Here is a 26,587-nt window from a genome sequence, read left to right as displayed (position 1 = left end):
TTTCACATCAAGAATCTTGCAAAATAAATACATAAACATAATATATCAATATATGTAAATCAAATAATTTAAACCGCTATCCATTTCATTTACTTTTTTCAGCGAGGACAGTTGAAAGCTTTTGAAGATAATTTTGACAAAAAAGTTGATGAAGTTGATGACCATTATAAGCTGAAAATCAATAACCTCTTGATGATGAATTCAGAGCTTCGGAAAACATTTCGGAAGAAATGTGAAGAATTAGCAACTGAGAAATACTGTGCAAGCCAACGCCAGGAAGTTAATATTAAAAAGATCAAGGACACAATAGAGGTAAAAGTTGTATTTTGTTATTTTTGTAAATAGCTTGATCATCATTATCATCATCATCATCATCATCATTGTTTAGCGTCTGCTTTCCATGCTGGCATGCGTTGGACGGTTCGACTGGGGTCTAGGAAGCCAGGAGGCTGCACCAGGCTCCAATCTGATCTGGCAGTGTTTCTACAGCTGGATGCCCTTCCTAACATCAACCACTCCAAGGGTGTAGTGGGTGCTTTTTACATGCCACTGCCACAGGGATCAGAGGGAGCTGGCATGATATTAAAATATAATGAATGGACAGAGAACCACTGTTTAGCCAATTATATTCCTGCTTTGTATTGCAAAATTCTTGTGTATCAAGTCAGTAATATGAGACCCTGTAGATGAGACAACACAGGACTGACATGAATGGAGAAATAATATGATGCAGATTTGTTGTTTAAAAGATAAACATTAAAATGAAAAAAAGCAGTGATAGTGATGGAGCTTATCAGTTGTCACTCTAGAATGATGACAGTAAGAGCAGCAAGCTTTGAAATGAAAATGATTGATTTTTAATTGATTGGTGGAATGTTGAGTAATGACTAGAAGAGGATGATCCAAAATACAGGTGGTTGAAATGGGGTTCCTTGAAAGGATCTCTGGAATAATGTATAGCTGAAATCAGGGAGTCCCTCCAGGAGAAGCCATTACTTGGCATTGAGAGGTTACAGCTTTGAGAATATGAACTTGAGATTAGAATACTGCAGGAAAGGATTGCAAGACGAATTCTTCATTGACCCTAGTTTTTGATAGGTACTTAATTTTATTTATCCCAAAGGGATGAAAGGCAAAGTTGACCTTGGCAGGACTTGGATCCAGAGCATAAAGAACCAGAAGAAATGCTTCTATAAATCTTAAACATCAAAATTCAGCCCTGTGCCTTATCAAAAGAAAGAAATATATTCTTTTTCCTTGCAGCAATAGGATGTAGTTACATTTTATAGCTAGGTGAACTGGACTGGAAAGAGCTAAGTGTCTTGACTATGGATACAATGAAACCCATCTGATAAGATATAAAGTTATGATGCTTTATCCAGTATACAAATATGCCAGATTACATTATAATTCATAATGACATTTATTTTGCCCACTTTGCTGTACATCAAGAAGTACAATTCACTGTTATATAACAGCTGAAATTATCATCATTACTGATACTAAATATTTTATTGAAAACAGCAGTAAACAATGATAATTTTGTTTATATTGAAAAATATTACAATATAAGTACTAGTTTGCTTGCTTCAATGTTTTCTTTCCAGAGTTGCCGACAGAAGAAAACAGAGATTCCCAACATTCCTGGTTTCCAAATTCCATCTCAATCAGCCGACAAAGAAGTTGCTGTTGAAACTACAACAGACTCTGCAAAAGACTACCATCAATTACTAGACAAAGATTTCTTCAAATGTACTGACATAGTTAAATCGCTTAATTAATTTATTGCTTGGTTAATCTTCTGACTATGTTAATTTCAACAATACTATTCACTTAACACTTTTTTTTTTTTCAGTTTTTCCATGCAATCAGGAGTGGATTAAGCCTTTAGATTTCAGATTATTCTGTCAGTTTTGAATTAATCATGTATTATCTCCTGGTTTCAAGATTTTGATGATGTTATTTTTTTGTTTTTAGAATAACATTGTATGGTAGGTGTGAAATGTTAGGTCTGGCCAGTTTGAACATAAGTGAGGCAAAATATTTTGGCTAGTTTAAATGCTAAAGGGTTTTCAAAAATTTACAAAAGAGAAGTTAGTTCCCATATCCATTGTAAATTTGCAAGAGGTTTTCTCTTGAAGGATGATTGTAGGAGGCAACAGAGAGTTGAAATCATATGTAAAGGATTTCATTTACTTGATGCAAAAATTGCAAATTGACAGACATGTTGGCAAGACAGGTATTATGATAAAATCTCACTTGTAAATGATGAATTGGTTTCTTTCAAATTTACATTTTAAGGTTAACATCAGGAATATTTCAAAATATAATGGAATATTTACTCTTTGGCCTGGATTTAGCTTAAAAATAGCATATGTGATGACCAATAATGTAATGGTCTTCCAACTTTAAGGAAAAAGTGAGGCAGAGGTTTTCTCTTGAAGGACGATTGTAGGAGGTAACAGATAGTAAAGGATTTCATTTACTTGATTCTCTGATGTGCATTTGTAAGTAATAATAAAAATTTAAACTGCATGAGTGCCAGATAACTTCAAAAGTTCAATATGTGCAAATTTTAGTGTTAAGTTTTTGAAATTCTGGAACAGAAAGATAAGGAGATCAGATAAGTTTATTTTGGGTTATATTTTGATTAAAGAATTCATCATCATTATCATTTTAATTTCCATTTTCTTATGCTTGCATGAGTTAGATGGAGTTGAATTTGGGTGAATTTTTTTATGGCTGGATGCTCTTCCTGTTACCAACATTCACCTGTTTCGAAGCAAGGTAATATTTCTTCATGGTCAGACATGTTCTCAAAGGATACCGGAAATGAATGATACTGCTTTTATGACAGTGACTATCAATTTACGATTATCACATGATATCAAGACAAGGAGATACAAATATACACACACTCACATACACATGCATATACAAGCTTCTTTCAGTTTTACTCACAAGGCTTTGATCGGCCCAAGGCTATAGTAGAAGACACTTACCCGAGGTGCCATGCAGTGAGACTGAACCTATAGTCTTGTGGTTGGGAAGTGGACTTCTTACCATACAACCATGCCTAGGCCTGTCTGTGATAGTTGATAATTAGTGAGGATTTTCAATAACTAGAAATCATCAATATTTGTTCTAATAACACTTTTAATTTTCCATCTTCTCAATATCACACCAAGATAATTATCTACATTCTCCCCACCTCTGAAAATTCCTGATAACATATGAATCCTATAATCTTTTCAACTTATCGAAAGCCATTTTATATTTCACTTGGTCACTTTTACTCTAATTTTCCTTCTGCATTTGTAAATATAAGTTTCTTACACAACCAAATGCTTCAAGGTTTGATCCCCACTGTGGCACGTGTACATAGAGATGTACACATCCACTTCTAAGCTATTGGTCCATGTGAAATTACAGAAGATATGTGCATCTGCATGTGTGTCTGACTGTGTTTTCTGTATTCGTGCTTACACTAGCCCAAAAACTGTTGTTGTTTATTCTTTACAGTTTATATCCTGTAACTTAGCAGGTTGACAAATAGCAACCACTAACATAGATACTTGACTGAAATAAGAACTGAGTCAATATAATCAACTAAAACCATTTAAAGGGGGCACAGTCAAATAACTGAAACTAGAAAAAGAAAAAAGTATTTTTTTAACCTTTTATACTTTGAAATAACTTCTGGAAATAAGAATAATTTAAATAGAATAATTAAAATAAAATAAAAAATAAAAATAAAAAATCTTTTTATTATATCAAATAATTCTTTTATTTGATTTATTGGAATAAAAATGAAAACATATTTTAAATTTCTTTTTGGTTTGTTTCATTGCATTAACTTTACAATATTTTTCTCCACAGATGTATACATCCTCCAGACATTTCTCCAAATATTGATATTTGCATAAAGTTTTTTTGTAAACATTATTTGCAAATAGATGAAATTGTTGTCTTCACTCAGGGTTGTCATTCTTACTCGGGTCCTTTTTTACTTAAAAAAAACGACCTTCATTTTGTCAATTAACTCCCATCTCTTAGTCTTTGAAGAAATTTTTGTTGGAATAGAACAGGACAAAAGCAGCAGATGTCTGAAAGAAGGAAAAAAAATATTGTTGAAGTAACAGTTAAGGCATTTAGCAAAATTACAAAATAGGACCTCTTTTCTTTTCCTATTTCCTATTATACACACTTAAATTTGTCTCTAATACATATAAATATGTGGAGGTACATGGCTTAGTGGTTAGGGTGTTGGACTCGTGATCATAATATTGTAGTTTCGATTCCTGGAACAGACGATGTGTTGTGACTCTTGAGTACTTCATTTCATGTAGCTCCAGTTCACTCAGTCAGTAAAAAAAAAAGAGTACTCCTGTGACGGACCAGCGTCCCATCCCGAGAGGAATATATATGCCCGGGAAACCAGCCCTATGTTCCTTATGGAGAAATGTGAACTGATCAACACATAAATATATATTTTTCAGGGTAGTAAGAAGCAGGTTCAATCCCACTGCATGGCACCTCGGGCAAGTGTCTTCTACTATAGTCTGTGGCCAACCAAAGCCTTGTGAGTGGATTTGGTAGACAGAAGCTGAAAGAAGCCTGTCATATATATATATATATATAATATATATATATATATATATATAAAAGAAGAAGACTGCTTATAATTATGAACAAATCACAATTATAACTAAGAGGGTTTTAAAACCCTAACATATTTAGAAATATCAGTCAAAACCACTATAAAGCCATTTAAATCGCTCATATTATTTCTCTTCACAATAAAAGCTGTCTGCAGGCGACATGACAAATAGAATCCACAACTTAAAAATAACTGGTTAATTCCCAATTGCAATTTCGATGTTAAGGACCTATTAAGGGACATTTGAATTCATAACGTGAATGTGTAGATAGAAGTTGACACATTTCTCTTGCCAGTCGGGATACATGTTAGCCCCAAGGTAAGGCCTTGTTTTGATTTCTATCTACAGGAATATTCCCCTGAAGAAACAAATGGGCCCCTTAATAGGTCCCTAACGTTGAAATTGCAATAGGGAATTAACCTGTTATTTTTAAGTTGTGGATTCTGTTTGTCATGTCGCCCACAGACAGCTTTTATCGTGAAGAGAAACAATATGAGTGATTTAAAAGGCTTTATAGCAGTTTTGACTGCTATCTCTAAACATGTAAGTGTTTTGAAACCCTCTTAGTTATCATTGTGACTTGTTCATAAATATAAACATTCTTCTATGTATTTTATGATAACATGTTTGGATAAGACAGATAAGCTAGATAGACAGATATGTGTGTGTGTGTGTCTTTGCATCTGTCCCCCACCACTGCTTGATAACCATGTGTGTTGGTATCCACATAACTTAACGGTTTGGCAAGAGAGGTCAATATAAGTACCCAGCTTAAAAGAAAAAAATATGGGGGTCAATTCATTCAACTAAAAGTTCTTTAAGGCAGTGCCCTAGCATGGCTGCAGTCTAATGACTGAAACAAGTAAAAGATAATTCTGTCTTCACGAAAAGGGGCACAACATAGTTGATATATGTTATCAGCTATGGTTGAGTTGGTTAGCTTAAACTAATTCAGGACACAAAAATGTGAAGCAAAACAAACAAACAAAAAAAAAAAGCCTAAGCTTCTGTGTGGTTAAGAAGTTAGCTTTGCAACTATGTGGTATCAGGTTCATTCCCACATCAGAGCACACTGGGCAAATGTCTTGTGCAATAGCACCAGGCCAACCAATGCCTTGTGAGTGAATTTGATAAATGGAAACTGCACAAAAGCATGTCGTGTATGTGTGTGCATGCACATGCACTTGTTTTTATCTCTCACTGCTTGACAACCAGAATTGGCTTGTTTGTAACTTGTGACTTAGCAGTCTGGCAAAAAGTGATTGACAGAATAAGTACCAGATTTAAAATAACTACGGGAATTGAACTGACAGACTCAAACCTTCAATGCAGTGCTGCAGTCCAGTGACTGAAACAAGTAAAAGAATAAAAGACTATCATGATCTTTTCTTAATGATGACAATGTTAACAAGAGCAGTCCGAGAGTGCAAACCTTCACCAAGGCAACACCAACATTCTCTCAATGATTAACCAGAGATGATTTTTAAAATGAGAATATCTGAAATAAACTTGACTGCTCTCACAAGCGAGAATGCTAAAAATCACTCTCAAAAATTAAGTGCAAAAACAGGAAAAATAATCCAGAATACTTGTCCAGTACCAGATTGATCCCAAAATCTAATCAGTTTGTACCAGTCACGAGGCCAAACATCCCTGAAAGTTTCATCTGAATCCATCCAACAGTTCTTGAGATATTTTGTCCATGGACAAACAAACAAACATGACTGAAAACAATACCTCTGCCTTCGCTAAGGCAGAGGTAATAATTTTAGATGTATTTTTTCAAGTCAATATGAAATGGATTAGAAGGCAGGAAGCTAGCAGAATCGTTAGAATGCCAGGCAAGAGGCTCAACATTTTGTCGGTCTTTACGTCCTGAGTTCAAATTCCACTGGGCTCAACTTTGCCTTTCATCTCTTTCAGGGTTGAAAAAATAAGTACCAGTTAAGCACTGAGGTCAATATGATCAACTTGCCTCTTCCTTGAAATTACTGGTCTTGTACGAAAATTTGGAACCAATATAAAATGGATTAGTAAATTTCAACATTTTCATGTAATTTTAAAAACAAATATTTTAAAGTATGTAGGTACATTCTTTGCTCAAGTGCCAAATTAAGAAAGCAGAAATATTTTATCAATTACCCACACAAACTTTATTAATGAAGACTGCTTTATTTCAATGCTTGAACCTGAGAAATGTAGTGTCTTATATTTTATGGTTTAATCTAAAAGAATAACATATTTTTAGTCTTTCGTTTTCCTTTTTTCATGACTCACCTTTACTTCTGGTCCAGTCATTTCAGAGATTTCCTGATCATCAAATTTGTACCATTTTCTTAATGACGGGTTCTTGCAGAATGAAATATCTAAAAACAAAAATGGGAACAGTGAAAATAATTTTAATCATTTAGCATTTAATCTGGCCATACCTGGCCCAGATATTCTACATGTTTTATGTTCAAACAAACCAGATCCAGCCTTTCACACCTACCCTACAGTGTCAATCTAAAAATATACTCTTACATCATCAAAATCTTAAAGCTCAGAAGATAATGCAAGTTCAATTCAAAACAATGTGAATAAATAATAAGCATTTCATTTGACAGAACAGTGTGAATGCTAAAGGCTTAAAAAGCAGTCCAAGATATTTACTAAACTTTTCACACCTGAAAAGTTCCTGGCTTTAAGGGTATCGTGAAAGGCTTGGTTGGAGGCCCAACCTTCTGAGTTCTTTCACAGGGCTTAGAAAAACTGAAAGACTGCTGCAATGAGTGTGTGAATCTGAGATGGTAATACATTGAATAAAATCATAATTAACTCAGGAGTGGCTGTGTGGTAAGTAGCTTGCTTACCAACCACATGGTTCCGGGTTCAGTCCCACTGCATGGCACCTTGGGCAAGTGTCTTCAACTATAGCCTCAGGCCAACCAAAGCCTTGTGAGCAGATTTGGTAGACGGAAACTGAAAGAAGCCTGTTGTATATATGTATATATATAGATATGTGTGTGTTTGTCCCCCCAACATAGCTTGACAACCAATACTGGTGTTTACGTTCCTGTAACTTAGCGGTTCAGCAAAAGATAATGATAGAATAAGTACTAGGCTTACAATGAATAAGACCTAGGGCTGATTTGTTCGACTAAAGGCGGTGCTCCAGCATGGCCGCAGTCAAATGACAGAAACAAGTAAAAGAGTAACTGATCTTCCTCTTTTTAATTTTACCCAAAGCCAGGAACTTTTCAGCACTCCATCTTATAAATCACTACAATGACTGACTGACTGTCACCAACCAGAAGCAAAGTATTGTGTTTAAGAAAAAAGTTCCGGTGCAATACACCTATTTATAAACAGAACCATCAAGAAATATAATTTTCTTAGCTTGCAATATTGAACAGAAATTATTCATTGATGTTCAAGAAAGTAGTGCTATTGCAGGCAAAGCCCTCTTGGTCTACTGCTTAAGATGAAGCTTTTAGTGAGGCCCCAAGAATTCAACAATTTACAGAACATAATTTATTATTATTCACTATGTTTGGCAGCAGACATTTTTAATAGTTAATGATTCGCATTTTATTAAGAAAAATAATAATCTAATTTAATCATACAAATGACCCTGGTTTGCAATCTTATCCTGCATGAAGAATCACTGAATGGAAGTGGGGACAAAAACAAATACTTACAATGTCCTCCTTTCATGGTTCCATAATGATTCTAAAAGAGAGAGAACAGAAAAATAAGAATTAAATGAAATTTCTCAAGGTTAAATAAAAATGGAATTAAAGAACTTTGTTTGGATTTTTAAAAAGTTCATGGTTAATGGTAATGATATCTAAAAATGTGTTTAGATTTTAAATTTTAAAAAAAATGTCTTACCGAAACTGCATATAATTGGTAAAGCGACTTTGAGTTACTGCTGCACACATAATTGCTCATATCCAAAGTTTCTGTTGGAAAGTCTACAAATGTATTCAGTTTATGTCTCCATACACCTTCATGAGAGAACCTGAAATCAAGGAGAATAATGCAACAGTAGTGGTAACAGAAAAACAGCAACAGTAATAGATGTGGAGAAACTTAGGCCTGGCTGTATGTTTAAGAGGCTCACTTTGTAATCATGTGGTTTCAGGTTCAGTCCCACTGCACAGAACCTTGAGCAAAGTGATTTCTAATATAGTCCTAGGCCAACCAATGCTTTGTGAGGGAATCTGGTAGGCAGAAACTGTGTGGGATCCTGTCGCGTGCGCACGTGCATGTGTGTGTGTGTGTATGCATGCACGCATGTATGTGCTTGTTAACCACATAGTTTCAGGTTCAGTCCCACAGAAAATCTGCCTCAATAAACTTCCTATTTTATAAAGATGACTTTCGTATGTATATAACAGAGTTGAAAAATTGATGTAACCAGGATGTTCTGCTGATCTGAAGAGCTAGCCTTCAATATCTACCTTAATTTGTAAATGTTCAATAGTACTATGCCGTGTCTAGCAGGCATATTAGTGTAGACATGTAAAACAGCTGTCATCCTATGGATATCAACTAGTGAAATAAATATATTCATCTCTCATAACTCATTTAGTCTTGCCATTCAGAAAAGCCTGCAGCCCACTGTTTGCCCATGACTGATACAGATCATTTATATTCATTTATAATTTTGTCCAAATTTGATTTATCTTTAGATATATCTGTGTCAGTAACACATAAAAGGCACGCATGCTGGTAATATGTAAAAGACACCCAGTATGCTTTATAAAGCGGTTGGTATTAGGAAGGGCATCCAGCCATAGAAACAAAACCAAAACAGATATCTGAAGCCTGGTGCAGCTCTCCAACTTACCAGCTGCAGTCAAGCCATCTAAACCTTGCTGACATGGAAAAAAGATATTGAATGATGATGGTGATATTAAACTTCAATAATTTCTTTAAGGGATTCTGTAGCTATCAATTAAACTTTCTGATCAGGATTTTCAGAGGTTAAAATAAGACCTGGCCTTTATTTTGCAAACAAGAAAACATAATATTAAAAAGTAGCCTTAATCATTATTTATAAGTTTCAAAACTAATGTTTTTTTTCATTTACAGAGAATAAAAAGCTAGCTAAGAATTCTTAAAGTACTTTTCTATACTATAAAAATTATCAAAACTTAGTCTCTCATACCGACTTAAACCAATAAGCAAAACAGGAGGTAATTTCCAAATATCCATTTTCTTCACTGTATCTCGCTGCCTTTTGCATTGAGGACAATTCCACCGAGAATCTCCAGTCATTTCTTCTTCCTTTAAGAACAACTCCAAACAATCCTGGGGTGAACAAGAAAATATTTTGCTACTAATTTGCTGAAGAGGGAACAAAATTGATTCAGACAGCTCCAGTATGATAACAAGATTATTTTATAGAGAAAAGAAAAACCAAGTAAACTCAAGCAGAATTTGAACTCGGAATACATGGCTTCTTAATCCGGTGTTTTTTTTAAATAATTAAAATAATCAAAATACAAATAAACTTGTTTAACATTTACAGTATACATACATTACAAAATCAATACCATTGTATACTTGAAGAAAAGAACAGAATCATCAGAGTACAGGACAAATAAATAGAGATATTTTTCTAGTTCTATTAGGTTCTAAGTTTAAATACCACCATGGTCAACTCTGCCATTCATCTTTTGGGGGTGGGGTGGGGTCATTAAGATAAAGTGCCACTCATGTACTAAGGTTGATGTAACTGACTAGCCCTTAGCCCAAAACTGCTGATACAGGACCTAAATTAGATATTATTATACATTTGAAAAAAGTTGAGAAACCATTAAGATTGACTGCCTGATACAAGAAACTGAACCCCTGATTATGCTAATGTGATTGAAGAATTGCTTTTCCTCCCTTGCTTTTCATCTACTTCTGTATAATGTCAGTTTCTTGAGATGATCAAAAGTGGTTCACATTTTCAATAGTCTGAATTGAAACAAGCATAATTGTAGAATATCTGACCAAACATCATGCTACATTAGTGGAGAAATTGTTAAAATTTATGCCCATACAGGAGTTGAACCCACCTTTGAAGTTCACAAAACACCCATTAATTATAGGGTTTCCAGCCCAAATGGTATAGCAGTGATGTGTAATTTGGATAAGTACCCATTTACAGCTAAGTAGACTTGGGCCACAATACCATCCATCCATCATTTTCTCTGCCTTCTGGGAGGGTTGTGGTGGGATAGAGACTTCTATAGGGTCCTATTAGAAGCAACAGCCATTACACATTCCTGCTGGGTCCCCAAATATGACCAACTGATATTATGGATATTCAACCATCTCATTCTTGGTCTACTCCTCGGTCTCCTGCCAGTTGGCTCAGCTTGAAAAATTTGTCTTCTGATCCTTTTCATCAACATTTTAATCACAGCTGTAATATCAGAGTTATCACCTCTCAATGTGGGGGAGTAGTGGATCAACCCGGAGAGCCTCCCTGATTTCCAAGCTACACACTGTATTGAGTAATGTTACCCAATGCTGAGTTGTTACAATCATTCAATTCAAAATTCACAATTCTAAAATATTCTTTGAGAAGAGAATGAAAGAAAAAAATTTAAAAATACTCTGAACCATTAAGAATTTCAAAATGTTTCTATGAATCTTACCTGAAGTTTACATTTTGTTGTTGTAGGAATTGGTAAGGAGAGGTACTGGAAGGTTTGAAATGTAATTGACACTTTCTTACAAGCAAGGCAGCAAAGAGTAGATTTTAATTGGCCCTAAAAAGTAACAAATTTAAAGCTTTTAGAGATTTACCACATAAACAGAGTTTTCACTTTACAACAAGTCATTGTTTAACCCTTTCAACTAGCAGACCACTGCTTAACACAAAATTCCTTGGGAAAAAACATTACTTTTCATCATTTTCCTGTGTTAATACAAAACCCTTTTGCCCCTAAACTAATAATGCCCTTAATATTTATATAATCATATCAGCTAAAGAAGAATTCTTTTCATCATTTCATCACCATAACTCACTGACAACAAAGTTTATACTTAAAACAGTTACAGATAGTAATTATTATTAGTTTCTCTCAACAACTGTGAAATTAAAATGAATAATTTTTTTTCCTTAACAATTGCATAACGTTGTTGGGTCATGTCTGAAAAAATATTTCTTAAAATTTTAAGCGAAATATATGATGCCTATTCATTCACCATATTCATATTTAGAAGAATTTTCAAAATGATCATCTTTTTCATTAGTCAGCAAGCATCAAAGTGTACACTTCTTGAGTTTTATAGTACATTTCTAGTAGCAGTTTGTCACACATGTATATTTAAACAAGGAAACTGCAGATGCTAGATACATATGTCTTCATGAGTATTTCCTTTATTGCTGATGTTGACTGGACATCTTTTCAAATTCACACATTTGCATGGAATGATACAACTGGATATCATTGTAAAAGGTTAACTATTCCTTTATGAAAGACTACCGAGGGCCAAAATTAACAATTTTTCAAACTTTTGTTCATACAAACAATAATTCAACAAGGAAAATAGTGTAGCAGCATATTTTAAGTTATGTAATTTGATAACAATGAGCCTCATAATTGATGGCTACTTTTCTTTTTTTTTTCTTTTTTTTTTTTTTGCAACTATTGTCACAACTTAAAACTTCAAAAAATGAAATACTTTTATAGATCAACAATTACAAGTTATTACCTGGATGAAATGCAATAAATGAGGTTCTTTATACATATTACAATCTGGAAACAGTCACAATTTATCTGTTTATGTAAATAAAGTTGGCTGCCTTGTCTAAAGACACAGTACAACATATGACAAGAAATGAGATTATGGCTAATAATCTAGAACAGGGATCGGCAACATTTTTTGTAAAGGCTCACTTTTGTATTTTTGACTGGCACTCGTGCCAGTGGCACATAAAAAGCACCCACTACACTCTTGGCATTCGGAAGGACATCCAGCAGTAGAAACCATGCCAAACCAGATTGGAACCTAGTGTAGCTCCCTGGCTTACCAGTTTTCAGTCCAACTGTCCAACCCATGCCAGCATGGAAAACAGACATTAAATGATGATGATGATGTCTACATGTTATTATATCATATCTTACATATAAAAATAGCTTCATGTAACCCCACATTTTCATCACTAGCAATGTTTAAGCAAGCAAAAATTAAATTGTGGCACACAAAAGACTATTTAAAAGCCATCAACTCTTCAATGGCCTACAAATACATTGGATTTTGAAAAATATTTTAGAAAAACTTTGAGGACTACAGAGAACATTTCAATGACTGATTCATTGTTGACACTGGATCAAGAAGCCCCATATTCAGTGGGCCCTTATATCTCGACTTGCTGGATAAACCTTAGCAGAAACAAGCCAAGAAGAGAGCCTCAATGTGTGACTGCCCAACTTTCTAGGAATAGCAGCCAAATCTCTCAAATCATACCTAATTATCTTACAAAAAGGAAGACACATTGAATAATGAAATTCCATAAACATTTTGGTCACAGCTGTTATGCCTTTATTATAGGCCTGCTAAGTGAGTATTGAATTGGCTGCTAAACATCCTTAGTAGCAAGTTTAAATATGAAAATATTACAACTAAGATATCTGCTAGCATACCTGAAATAAATTAACTATAATGGATTTATTCAATTTTTTATATGAATCCCATGCAAGATCTGCTGCAACTTCCTCTGGAAGGTTTTCATTCTCTTGTTCTGGCACCGGCTCACGTTTAGTTACCTGAATGAAATGTCAGAAAACAGAGAGAAATATTTATAGGAAGTTATAGATACAAGAAAATAAAACTGAAAAGTGAGAAACTTTTAAAGGTTTGTATTAATTCAATATAATTCAAAGGAAGAATGACACACACACAAACACACACAAAGAAAGAATGACACACAAACACACACATAAATTTCACTTCCGGACACATTGCAGCAGTGATGACGATGACATCATTGTCATTGTCATCATCATTTTTGTTCTCATCATAACGATGTTGTCATATCATCATTTAATATCTGTCTTCGATGCTGGTATGGATTGGACAGTTTGACAGGGTCTGATGAGCCACAGGACTATGCTAGGCTCAAATGTTTACTTAATCATGATCTCTATGGTTGGATGCTTTTCCTAGTGCCAACCACTTTATAGAGTCTACTGGGTGCATAATATTTTTCTTTTTTATAAATTAACCTGAAAATTTTATCCCTATGCAAATATCATTATTTTCGTCATTTCACATCTGCTTTCTATGCTGACATAGGTTGGAAGGTTTGAAAGGTGGTGGTGAGCTTGAGAAGTGCATCAAGCTCTACTGTCTGCTTTGGTATGGTTTCTATGTCTGGATGCCCTTTCTAATGCCAACCACTTTGCAGAGTGTATTGGGTGCTCTTTGCATGGCACCAGCACTGGTGGGGTTACCAAGTAACTGGTAAACAAGATCCCTCAACTGAGTGGGGAGTAGTGAAGTGGCTTTGGGCTATTGATGAGAGGTTAGAGTATGATAGATGGACAGAAACAAGTATCTTGCAGTAGAGGAGATACATGGCTACTCTAGACAGAAAAAGAAGGAGGATATGAGAGAGAGAGAGAGAGAGAAAGAGAAAGATAGATAGTGAAGAAGATGTATCAGGGTGTACCATCAAATTACATGGAGACAGACGTATATAAGTGAAATGGTACAAAGGAGGGGACAAGGTGAGTGGACAGGTAAATTCATGAGAGTATAAAAGGAGAGTGGGAGATAGAGGGGAAAGAGAGCAGACTGTGGTAAAGATAGGTAAAGGGAGGGGGGTGATGTTAGGAAGATGAGTTGTAGGAGAGAGATCTGTCAAGGACAGTGTGTGCAGAGGCATAGATGTAAACAACAGGCCTTGAGGGCTTCATTTTTACTTAGATGGATGGGTCATCTCAAGCACAGTAAACTGCCAACCATCTCGGTCTTTTGTCATCTCTGTTAGGCTAAACATCTGAAAGGCCATTTTTCACCACTTCATCTCACATCTTCCTAGTCAACCTCTTCCACTGGTTCATTCACAGAGATCAGCACTTCTATATGCAGCTCTCCTCATCCATACACATCACATCAACACACCAGCACAGTCTTCTCCCTTGCACACCACATCTGATGCCTCTTATACCCAATTTCTCTCTCAAAACATTTACACTTTGTTGTACATGCACACTGACATTGCACAGCCATCAGAGCATGAAAGCAAAAATGAAATTTGAATGAGAGATACTTACCAAATTTAAGCCCTCATGTAACTGGTCTAACAAGAACGTGAGAAACTCTTGGGAATCATGCTGATCAAAACCAGCAAACATTGGTGCATATTTCCCTACAGTATTCTGCAAAATAGATAGTACACATATATTTGTGCACAAGCTTATATATTTACACACCAAGTAAAAATGTATATGTGTATGAGTGTGTATTACACTTTCTGAGAGATTCAAAAAACCCTAAACCAGCTAACAACTCAGGTTAGTCAATCTTCTTACAGTGTCTTGCCTCCCCATCTCACTTTCCTCTCCTTACATCTCTCACCTCCGCACCACAGCCTTCATGCATTTCCCCCATCCCACTGCATTTTATTACCTACACTCCATTCCAGTCTTGCTCTCTTGATTGCCATTGTTCAGGAATTCCAGAATAGCTGGTCTACAATCCTACCGTTCACACTGTCAGCTGCCCGGACTACCACTGGTTCAGGCAGCTGACAGTTCCTACTGCTCATTTCTCCGCCACCATGTCTATTAAATGTGAGTAACATTTAGCTCCTCTACAAAATGAAACTGCTCTCTCCCACCACTTTTCTCATATGTTGACCCCTCATCTCCAAGCATAGAGCTTCAATATCATCATCACCATCATCATCATTTTAATGTTCACCTTTCCATGCTTGCATGCAACGGAGGGAATTTATTGAGGCACATTTTCCACAGCTGGATACCCTTCCTGACATCATCCCTCACTAAACACAGAGAGGACAAACAAGGACAGACACATGGATTAAGTCGATTATATTGACCCCAGTGCGTAACTGGTACTTATTTAATCAACCCCGAAAGGATGAAAGGCAAAGTCGACCCTGGTGGAATTTGAACTCAGAACATAATGGCAGACGAAACACCGCTAAGCATCTTGTCTGGTGTGCTAACATTTCTGCTAGCTCACCACCTTTTTTCAGTCCAAGGCACTGCCTTGAAGAAATTTTAGTCAAATGAATCGATCCCAGTACTTATCTTTTTCTTAAGCCAGGTACTTATTCTAATGGTTCCTTTTGCCAATCTACTAAGTTACAAGGACATAAACATGCCAATACTGGCTGGCAAGGTGGTGGTTGAAGACAAACATACAACACATACATACATATATGCATACAATGGGCTTCTTCCATTTTCCATCTATTACATCCACTCACAAGGCTTTCGTTCGCCTGAGGCTATAGTAGAAGTTACTTGCCCAAGGTGTCACGCAATAGCACTGAACCCAGAACCATGTGGTTGGAAAGCAATGTCATTATTAAGCCCATATTTGGAACATAAATTTACATGAAATTTTGATGGTAGGTTTTCATTTAGATCACTTTAACCCTTTCGTTACCATATTTCTGTTGAAATACACTGCCTTTGTTTCAATTTATTTTGAAAATAACGAAGAATTTAATAAAATAACTTTGTTGTTATTAAGTTGATGTTTGGAACATAAATACCAAACTTTGGTGGACAGTTTCAATTTAGATATATTTAAAACAGAATTTATATCATTGAACCAGGGCTGGCTTTTGGCAGATTGGTATCAAAAGAGTTAATTAACCCTTTAACATTTAAACCGGCCATATTCGGCCAAAAATATTCTGCCTGTTTTATGTTCAAACTGGCCAGATCTGGTCTCTCACACCAACCCTACATTATCGCTTTAAAAATTAACAGCTACCTCATCAAAATCTCATAGCTACAAGATAATGCATAATTAGTTCAAAACAATGTGGATAAAAAAGGATTAATTTTGGCAGAATAATGCGAACACTAATGGGTAAAACATGAAGCTAATATCATAGTGGCAGTCTCAGGTGGAATTTTATCAAGAGGCTTAACTGGTTGCCCTCTACCAGTTTCTATAAGCAAGCTGTTAATTTTCTTTGTACATGTGCGATAAAAACAATGTTGGCAGTCAACTTCACATAGCTTGAATGACCCCACCTGAATCTATTGCATAAAATAGCACTGAAGTTAAAAACTATGACAATAGTCATCCCAACGACACAGTCTCCATCTCGTTCATCCTGTTTGAAATGCCACAAAATCACTCTTTCACAACAGGAAAGATGCACTTGATAATATCGTCCTATGTACATAATGCCTGAAAAAAAAATTAAAACAATATAGTCACATCAAAGTATCCATTATCATGTCTGCTTGTTGAGAGCTAAGTTGGAGCTAGACAACAATTATGACATATGCAAACCAACACAGGAGCCTTTTACTTGGCTGCTTGATCTGCTAGAGACGGCAGTTACATTTCCCTCAAATCACACCCCAGCATCTCACAAAAGGAACGACTTAACAATTCAAAGCAACATTACCTTGAAATCTCTTGGTGTAATACACTTATACTGTCCACTCCAAAGTGCCTTCACTATAACAGCAAATTCATCAACAACTTCCCCAGAATCTCCTAATACACTATTTCTGGAAGGAAAAAAAGAAGAAAAAAAACAAAAAAGTAAGCTCAAATCACTTGGAATAAGATAAATATAAATATATAATTTAGAGTAACACAGAAAATAAGCTCATAAATAAATGGAAGTTGAATACATATAATGAATAAATAGGAGTGGAATTTATTTTTTAACCTCACGGCTTAGGGTTTGATTGCACTAGGGAGAAGCTTGGCAAAGAGTCCTCTACTATGGCCCCAAGCTGACCAGCAAGTCTTAACTCTTTAGCATTTAAACCGACCATATCCAGCCCCAAAAATTCTACCAGTTTTACATTCAAACTGACTGGATCCAGCCTCTTGTGCCTATCCCACAATGCCATTCTAAAAGATAAACAATCACATCACTGAAAACAATGTGAATAAATAAATATTATTACACTTGACAAAGTAATCTGAATGTTAAAGGATTAAATGTGTAAGTAGCTAAGATGAGTTGTTGCTAATAGCATCATGATTTTTTTTGACAATTAGCATCATCTTTAGGAATGAAAATTTATTTTTACAATATTTACATCTACACTTTGTTTCAATTTAAGATCAAATCAACTGAAATGAAGTGCAATATATTCCACTGGATGGCACCTTGAGCAAGTATCTTCAACAATAGTCCTGGGACAACCAAAGCCTTGTGTATGGATTTGGCTGCTGGAACTGACAGCCCCCCTCCTCTCTGGGCATATAAGCATCTTATCTTATCTTAGCTAATCTTATCTTATACATATATAAAAGCAAGTTGTCTGTTTGTGTCAAGTTGCTGTCTACATCCATTAATGAATTTTTGTGAAACTTTGCAAACATACTGAAGTAGCATCCAGTTTGTTACTAGGCTCATTGAAGTTTAATAAAAACCTATAATTGGATGGCTAGGGCCCCTATACACACACACACACAGAGGATATTAGAAATGGATGATACTGATTATATAGCAGCAACCATCATCTACAACTGTCATGTGGTGTCAAAAGGAGATACAGCCTTACACACACAAGTGCACATGTACCTAGGATTATATTAGGAGACATTTGCTCAAGGTGCCACACAGTGAAACTGAATCCCAAACGACGTGGTTAAGAACTAAATTTCTTCAGCACACAACTATATTTAATTCATGCTAGCATGGGGGAAAATGGACAAAAAACTAACAAGAAAAAACATGCACACACAAACACATAAACTAGTGGAAAATTTCCACAGGTAGTTAAACGAGGGTAATCTTATTTTGGAATAACATTTGTAAAATATCTGAATATCTAAACTCAATACACACACACCAGGATAGTTGGTTAATGTGTTTAGTACACTGCATGAATAAAATATATTTTTCTTTCAAAGTCTACAAAGAGGGATTGTTTATAATGCTGAGTAATGCAAGAAGTGTAGTGTGCTTTATCTGTAAGCACAACAAAATGCTAATTACAAAACTTTAGCTCCTAAATTTTGTATTAGTAGCATGTAATTTTTATCTCCAAAACCACTACCTGTGACAAATATATTAATTAAAACAAACTAACAAGATGGCTCCTATGCAGGTGCCCAACCTGCTAAAAACAGTAACCAGGAATCCCTCAAATCAAACCCTACCATCTTGAAAAAAAAGAGAGACACATTGCACAATGTTGACCCTGGTATACAGAAAATGATGAGGTGTTCACATCTGGAATACCCTTTTATCATAGATCTTTTCCAACAGGAATGACTTAGGGTCAAATATCAACAACAACTATATATTTAATTAATCCACAATTAGAATAGATTAGTATTTACATAAGAGTTAGTTATAGTTTTAGTTAGTTAATCCTTGTACAAGTCAAAACAAAGCCAGTGATTATTTCTGTTAATCTCATGAACATTACTGCACTCTGCTTAAGAGCAAAGCTGGTAAACCATCAACGCTAGGTCCTAACAAATTCTAAGTGCATGTTGTGGTGAACAGAATTGTATCACAAAGGTTGGCATTCCTTATTAAAGACATGAAATACTTTAGTTCTGACCAGCTGCTAACAGAATAAAAATAGAAATACACCCTAGACAATAAGATTCTCACAGACAAAGAGAAAGCATGTATGTAATTGCTTGACCTGTTAGAGATAGCAGCGAAATCTCCCTGAGATCACACTTTGCCTTCTTGAAAAATCCTTTCTTCTACAGATAGGCACAAGGCTTGAAATTTAGCAGAAGAGGGTAGTTGATTAAATTGATCCTGGTACTAGACTGAAACTTTATTACATCAAACCAAAAACAATCAAAGGCAAAGTTGACCTTGGCAGAATTTGAACTCAGAGTGTAAAGGCAAAAGAAATGCTGCTAAGCATTTTGTCTAGCATGTCAACGATTCTGCCAGGTGGCTGCTTTTCACCTAAAAATGAAAGAACAAATTGAATAAATGTAGACCTAGATGCCTTATGCCTGAATAAAAGACAGGAAAATGATGGCTATAGAGTCTTTAATGAGGTCTATGTGATTAATATTGACACGGAGGTTAAACAACAATAGCTATTATTCATTTGGAACAGTGTACACAATATGCACATCTGTGTAGTCCAAATACAAAAAAAAACATTCTATTCACCAACCAGGCCTAGTTTATACTGAACTGATCAAATATTGACCCAACATAAGTAATTTTTCCTTCATTTTCCTCCAACCACTTTTACCAGTCTTTGTTCTATTGAATTTCTTTTTAACTTTCTACAACCTCAACTTAATTATACTCATTTCAGTTGCTTCCCATCAAGTTAACTGTTTGTCACATTTCGTTCACCCATTTTCAATCCACTGCAGGACGAAGTTTCAGAATGCTGTTAGCAGTTTGTTGTCAATGCTGGTCGTATATCTACATGAGATGGACTCTTTCTCTGTTTGCTTCTTCTTCCCACAACCACATTCCTGTTGGCTCTTTTATGTTTTCTCTCCAACTACAAACCCAGAAGAATGCTAACAAAGTAAAACCACACCAACTTTATACAGCTATCTCAAGCAAAGTCTGAAGTGGGAGAATAAAAAGCTTAGGGGAGGTGCTATTATGTCCTATACATAATGTCACACAGTTATAAAAAAAACATTGGCATAGTGAAAGAAAGAAGCTGACCTATTTACATGATCGAGGTATGAGTCTTGCAGAAAGTATCTGAGTAAAGCATTTGTGTTACTTAAACACTGTATTATTGAGTTCATGTAGCAGGTATTACCAATATTCTTCAAACCTGTAAGTCCATGAGACTGAAAGAATAAAAATAAAAACAATTTTTTAAAAAAATTAACAATTAATCTCTTTTGATTTGTTTTCCAAGATTAAAACCTAAAATTGAAATAACAAAATGAATGTCTCAAAGTATCTAAACAAGGTAACTAGACTTATTGATCTATTTGTAAGAGGATTACTGATTTAAAGACTGTTGAGTATCTCTTTATCAAGTCTTGTCTCTCTCTCTCTCGCTCTCTCTCCTCATTTACTCTACTTGCTGTGTGATCTAATGAGGGTTGTCTGACTTGCAAGAAATGGCAACCACATATATTTCACATTACACTCTATTTTCTTTTAAAAAAAGAGGAAAGATGCATCGAATAATGTAGTCCAAGAAGCATTGTGTGTGAAAAGAGATGACAATTGCAGCTGAAATATCTTTTATTATAGGACTACATGATCAGGGTTGATTAGGAGATAAACAACAACTCTATTGTCAGGTAAATAATGTAGGAAGGGTTTAGTGTTTCAACTCAGATGCAGTGCAAAGCACTTAGCCAACATCACAATCACTTCAACCATTATAACACTTTATTGACACATAGTTATCTATTATATAAAATCCGTTCTGTCTGTCTGTCTGTGTGTCTTCTAGGATCTCGGGCATCCTCCATCCGATTGCGTTCAAATTTGATATGTAGATACCAACGGTATCAGGGCGAGTATAAGTCTTGTTAAAACAATTTACATCTGTTCATATATTGGTTATTCCATTCTAATGTTATAACAGGATTTGGCAAAAGAATGACGATGTTTGAATGCTTACACCACATGTTTACACTATAAACTACATCAGCTTGGTATTAAAAGGGTTTTAATATGGTATTATTCTGCTTGTGGAAAACAGAAGGAATTCTAACTGCATATGGGTAATTAATTATGTACAGTAGCAATGTACTTAGAAACCTATTTAAGATATAATATAGAGTTTCATTCTTTTTTTAGTTGAATCTCATTGATTCTATTTTCTGTGTGAGTGTAGGGAGGTGCGTGCGTATGATTTGATAACATAATTTAAATTGATAGAAAACACTTACCACATTGCCAAACACTGGATTCAAGTTCCTGACTCGCACCTGACTGGCGTTCGGTTTACTGTGAAGAGCTACACGGTTTCCTCCAAAACTTGAATGCATAAAATAGAGAAATATGTCTTAGAGCAGCCAACAGATCGAAATTCAACATCAAACAAAAATGAGGGTATAAGAGAGAGAGAGAAAATAAAAAAAGGGATATACAAAAAAATGAATTTTTTATAGAAAAAAAATCTACAATGAACCACTCTCACACACACACACAAAGCAAAACAATTTTTTGCTTTTTAAGCAGATCTACAATTTGATGTACCTTACTCATGAACTATCATACATTTGCTTAGCCTGCTAGGATTAACAACCAAATCTTCCTGAAATAATAGTCTACCATCTAACAAAGACAAACACATAAGATAATGTGATCTTTAGTGCATTCCCCTCCTCCCTACCTAAGGAGGTACAAGTGCTTTCTTACACACACATATATACACATGTCAGAGTTTCTGCCTACCAAATTCACTCACAAGGCTTTGGTAGAAGATACTTATTACCCAAGGTGTCACACAGTGGGACCAAACCCGAAATGTGGTTGAGAAGCAAAAAGCAAAAGATAGAATGATCATGGTAGAAATGACTCAATCTAAAGTCTGCTTAATCAGTAGTAACAAGTTAAACATCAACCAGATCAAGATCTTGGCTTGCTCTATACACACTCTAAGGTATTTGTTAACATAACGATATTTCACATTCCCATATACATCTATTATTCATACATCATTAATATAAAATTGGTGGAATTGTTCAAATTTAATATTTGCAGGGAAATTGCTGCAGCAAATATCATCACAGCTGAATGCTCCACTGATTGTTAATCATTCAATTATGAAAATAATAACAGAAATATTGACCCTGCACACAAGAGAGCCTTATAAGTGTATTTTGTATTTTATCCATTTTAAATCTGTTTTTCCATGCTTACATGGGTTGGATGAATATGTTATTTGAGGCACTGTCTTATAGCTGGACTCCTCACCTGACAGCAACCCTAGCTTATTTTTCAATTAAGGGATCACTTATTTCACATGACCCCAAAGTTGTAAAATATTTGAATGATTTCTTGACAGGTGACACTAACAACATCACCTGTCACACTTTTGTACAAGCAAATGCAGATGTAACCACAGACATACTCACACACAGTTCCTGTCTACTATATCCACTCACAAACGTTGGGCAGGAGCTAGAATAGAAGACACTTGCTCAAGGTGCCATGTAGTGTGACTGAACCTGGAGCCATATGGTTGGTAAGCAAATTTCCTGCCACACAGCCACACCTGCACCTATAAAGTGTGTATTGCCTCCTCACCCATCAGAGAGTATTTTATTTTTATTCTGTCACATTCTCATGTCTTGGTATTGAACTCTACATCACTGTGGAAAATGACAAAATCAGAGGAGAGGGTATTTATCCTCTTATGGAGATCTCTGTGTACTTAACTGATAAGCTGCAATTGGACATTATCTTTGCAGTGTATGTGAGAGAGAGAGAGAGAGTTAATCAGAAGAGAAATTTAAAATTGCAACAAGAACTTTATAATAAAACAAAACAAATTAGGACCCTTACTTTGGTTTAGTGGATCGATCAACAATAGGTTTAGGTTTACTTTTCCCATCATTTTCAATAAGCTGTGAAATATCTGGGGATGAGTGTGAACGTTTTAAGCCAGTATTCGATAATGGTGATTCATCTTTCAACTTGACTTTGTAAACCATTTCTTTTGCTGCAATTACAGACAGAATAAAACAACTGAACAATTGGCCGTGAATAATTAAAATAAGTTAAGAGAAAATGAAAAAAAAAATAAATAAACCTTAAAATTAATTAGATTTTTAAAAATGAACTTCTTCATCATTCTAATTTTTGAATACAATCAAAGTTTGTTTAGTTTTACACTGTTGGTGGAATCTGCAGTAACTTGGGAAATGTAGTTAGAAATTCTTCAAGCTGCTCAGTTAAGAAAATAGTTTACTTTCTACTTCATTTATATATCAACAAAAACATTTTTTTAATGCTTTCATGTAAAAATGGAATATTAATACATATTTATATCATTAAGCAATATGACTGGCAGACACCCATAAAATTATTAACCATCTTACTAACGATAACTCTGAGCACCTTTTCAAACTCCACCTGTCTAACACCCGTGGACATGTTTACAAAGTCAGAAAACAGCACGGCTCCCATGACTTTCAGAAACATTTTTTCACGCTAAGAGGTGTTGGAGCATGGAACAAACTGCCGGCATCAGTTGTTAGTTGTCGGAGCACTGCATCCTTCAAAACTTCCATGCTTCCTGAGATTTGCCAACACTACACCTGATTTTCTCCCCTCCATACACACGCAAGCATGTATCTGACTCATACACTGTTCACTTCCCAGACATTTGTACATTAATGCATATGCTTTATACACACTTTTGACAAGTTGTGGTGCACCTGAGCACTGTATACAATAATTTCGCCGCCGAAGCCATCATCATCATCATTATTATAGGATACAGCATATGACTGGCCAGAATGTTACCATCAGTTTCACACTGAGTATTAAACAATACTGATGACTTCTGGCCAACTCTCTCTCTCTCTCTCTCTCTCTTTCTCTTTCTCTGTATATGTAATTCTAAAATAAGTTTACTCTTCTTATCGCATTTATCATTACACTTATTGCACAGCTGTTGGTGAACAAGGCATATAAGAAGCATATAGCAAACTAAGAAAAGTTGAGAGAGAAATTTTGTTGCTGGTACTTGGGAAAATCTTTGTTATTCTTGATTAAAAACAAAACTAACTTTTATAAAGAATTTGTATAGCTATCTTGATTATTGTAATGATGAAAGGCAAAGCAAACACCAGCACAATTTAATCTCTTAGTAGTGAAGCACTATACTATACAAAGAAAAGCGATCACTTCAACATTATCAACCATCTCCAATAATATTATAGACATAAATAGTTTACTTTCCCTACTTAAAAACCTAGTTTGTTGGTCAGGTCTTTAACAAATTAATTTAACCCTAGAACATAAATGAAACTTATTTTATTGGACTCAAAGAGATACAGGCTAAAATCAGTCTTGTCTGGATTTAAATTTATAATTTTAAAGCATGAAATTAAATAAGTGAAATTATTTAGATTAATGTTTTGTTGTTTCAGCCAACTTACCATCCTATTGTTTGGAGAAAATATTGTAAAAAAAAATATTCAGTTTGTCTGTAATATAATGGTACATACATAACAGGAAGAGTAAATGTGAAAAATAAACAAAGACCAAGAAATATGAAGTGTACTGACCTAGAGTTTCTGAACCTTGTCCTAAATTTATTTGTGGAGGGTTCCATTGGTTTTTACCCGAAGGAGGATGGATGTAGTAATACCTGTTTGTAGTTGAGTCTAGGCGTTTCTCCCAGTTAAGAGGCAATGTTGGTGATGGAATTAATTTTGATTTACTACCTTCTGCACAAACAGAAATTTAGAAGTTTTCAATCAATAACTTGAGAAAATTCATTGTAGACAACAACTTGTTCACATATCAGTAATCAATTCAACACAGCCAGGGTTCCAAAATAAAGAGCTGGTCCATAAATCAACGATCTGTTCTTAATTATACAACATCACAATGTGAATCAGTGATCTGCTATCCCTAGGAATATGAGGGGGTGCTGAAAAGTTCCTGGCCTTAAGAGTATCACCAAAACTTAGTTGGAGGCCCAACCTTCTGAGTTCTTTTATAGGGCTTAGAAAAACTGAATGACCACTGCAATAAATGTGTGAATCTAAGAGGGGAATATGTTGAGTAAAATCATAATTAACTGATCCTCCTGTATTTTCTTTTACCTAAAGCCAGGAACTTTTCAGCACCCCTTTGTACTCCTTGAGCACATGATGAAAAATAAGAGCTCCATGAAAGTTAATGTTATAATAGATTAAATATACAAAGATCATTGTATAAGCAGAAAATTCACCACATTGCATATAATACTTCACAATATGTAGCACAGTCTACTACACAGGATATACCTGTTCGGCATTGATAGTATATTCAGTTAAAACTACTTGATTCTAAAATCCATTAGTATTATATGGCAGAAAAGTGTATCCTGGATATATAAAATTATGACTTATACCTATGAAATATGATAATAAAACTACATCAGGGTTAACAATTTAACCCATGTTACCTCATATTAATAAGGACACAAAACAAAACAAAAAAAAGAATAAGTGTCCCCTCCCCCCAATCCTCATCATCTTCACTCTCTTTTATTGTATGAAAATAATAAATTTAGACTTACTATCTGACACAAGTAAATATGAACCAAATGAATTCATTAAAAAAAATAACTTAATTTGAAGTTTATCGTGGTTTACTGATATCAAGTCTGGGAGCCACATTTACTTTCACTATAATCTAAGCTTTCTCTCAAGCAAAGTACTGTCCTTGTTTCTACTTAAAGAGATCAGTACTGTTATTATTTTATTGCTCAACATTTCTGCAAATTTTAAACCATTTCCACAAATCGTTTGTTTATTAATATATTTAGTCAGCAGAAATTGTAGGTTTTCAGCAGAGTAGATTTTCAGATGTTTAACCCTTTAGCATTTAAACTGGTGATATCTGGGCCAAATGTTCCACCAATTTTATGTTCAAACTGACTAGATCCAACCTCTTCCACCTATTCTAAACTGTCACTCTAAAAATAAACAATCACATCATCGAAATTTCAAAGCTATGAGATGATGTATGAGTAATTCAAAACAATGTGAACAAATAAGCATTACATTTGACAGAATAGTCTGAATGATAAAGGGTTTTAAACACAGGACTCACATACTTA

At 34.9% G+C, this 26,587-nt stretch overlaps 2 protein-coding genes across 3 annotated transcripts in view; one reads left to right on the top strand and one right to left on the bottom strand.

Moving 5' to 3' along the window:
* The window catches only part of LOC115219853 (reticulocyte-binding protein 2 homolog a-like), a 37,707-nt gene extending 33,995 nt beyond the window's left edge, over positions 1–3,712 (top strand). For both annotated transcript variants that reach the window (XM_036509573.1, XM_029790142.2), the window contains 2 exons: positions 103–312; positions 1,608–3,712. In XM_036509573.1, coding sequence (XP_036365466.1) covers positions 103–312; positions 1,608–1,781 — 384 coding nt within the window. In that variant the 3' untranslated portion in view covers positions 1,782–3,712. The remainder of the gene's footprint in view (positions 1–102; positions 313–1,607) is intronic.
* A 56-nt stretch (positions 3,713–3,768) lies between these two features.
* The window catches only part of LOC115219776 (ubiquitin carboxyl-terminal hydrolase 8), a 72,220-nt gene continuing 49,401 nt past the window's right edge, over positions 3,769–26,587 (bottom strand). Inside the window, exons 12-24 of the mRNA XM_029790029.2 lie at positions 25,044–25,205; positions 23,314–23,470; positions 21,693–21,780; positions 20,500–20,630; positions 17,275–17,380; positions 14,930–15,034; positions 13,295–13,417; positions 11,300–11,413; positions 9,817–9,959; positions 8,535–8,664; positions 8,342–8,372; positions 6,939–7,027; positions 3,769–4,106 (exon numbers count right to left, since the gene is read on the bottom strand). Coding sequence (XP_029645889.1) covers positions 4,053–4,106; positions 6,939–7,027; positions 8,342–8,372; positions 8,535–8,664; positions 9,817–9,959; positions 11,300–11,413; positions 13,295–13,417; positions 14,930–15,034; positions 17,275–17,380; positions 20,500–20,630; positions 21,693–21,780; positions 23,314–23,470; positions 25,044–25,205 — 1,433 coding nt within the window. The 3' untranslated portion in view covers positions 3,769–4,052. The remainder of the gene's footprint in view (positions 4,107–6,938; positions 7,028–8,341; positions 8,373–8,534; positions 8,665–9,816; positions 9,960–11,299; positions 11,414–13,294; positions 13,418–14,929; positions 15,035–17,274; positions 17,381–20,499; positions 20,631–21,692; positions 21,781–23,313; positions 23,471–25,043; positions 25,206–26,587) is intronic.

Source organism: Octopus sinensis, linkage group LG15 (assembly GCF_006345805.1).
Source record: "Octopus sinensis linkage group LG15, ASM634580v1, whole genome shotgun sequence".
In the NCBI taxonomy this organism is placed as follows: domain Eukaryota; kingdom Metazoa; phylum Mollusca; class Cephalopoda; order Octopoda; family Octopodidae; genus Octopus; species Octopus sinensis.
The sequence above is the reverse complement of the archived record's forward strand: the minus strand, read 5'-3'. Positions and strand labels throughout refer to the sequence as shown.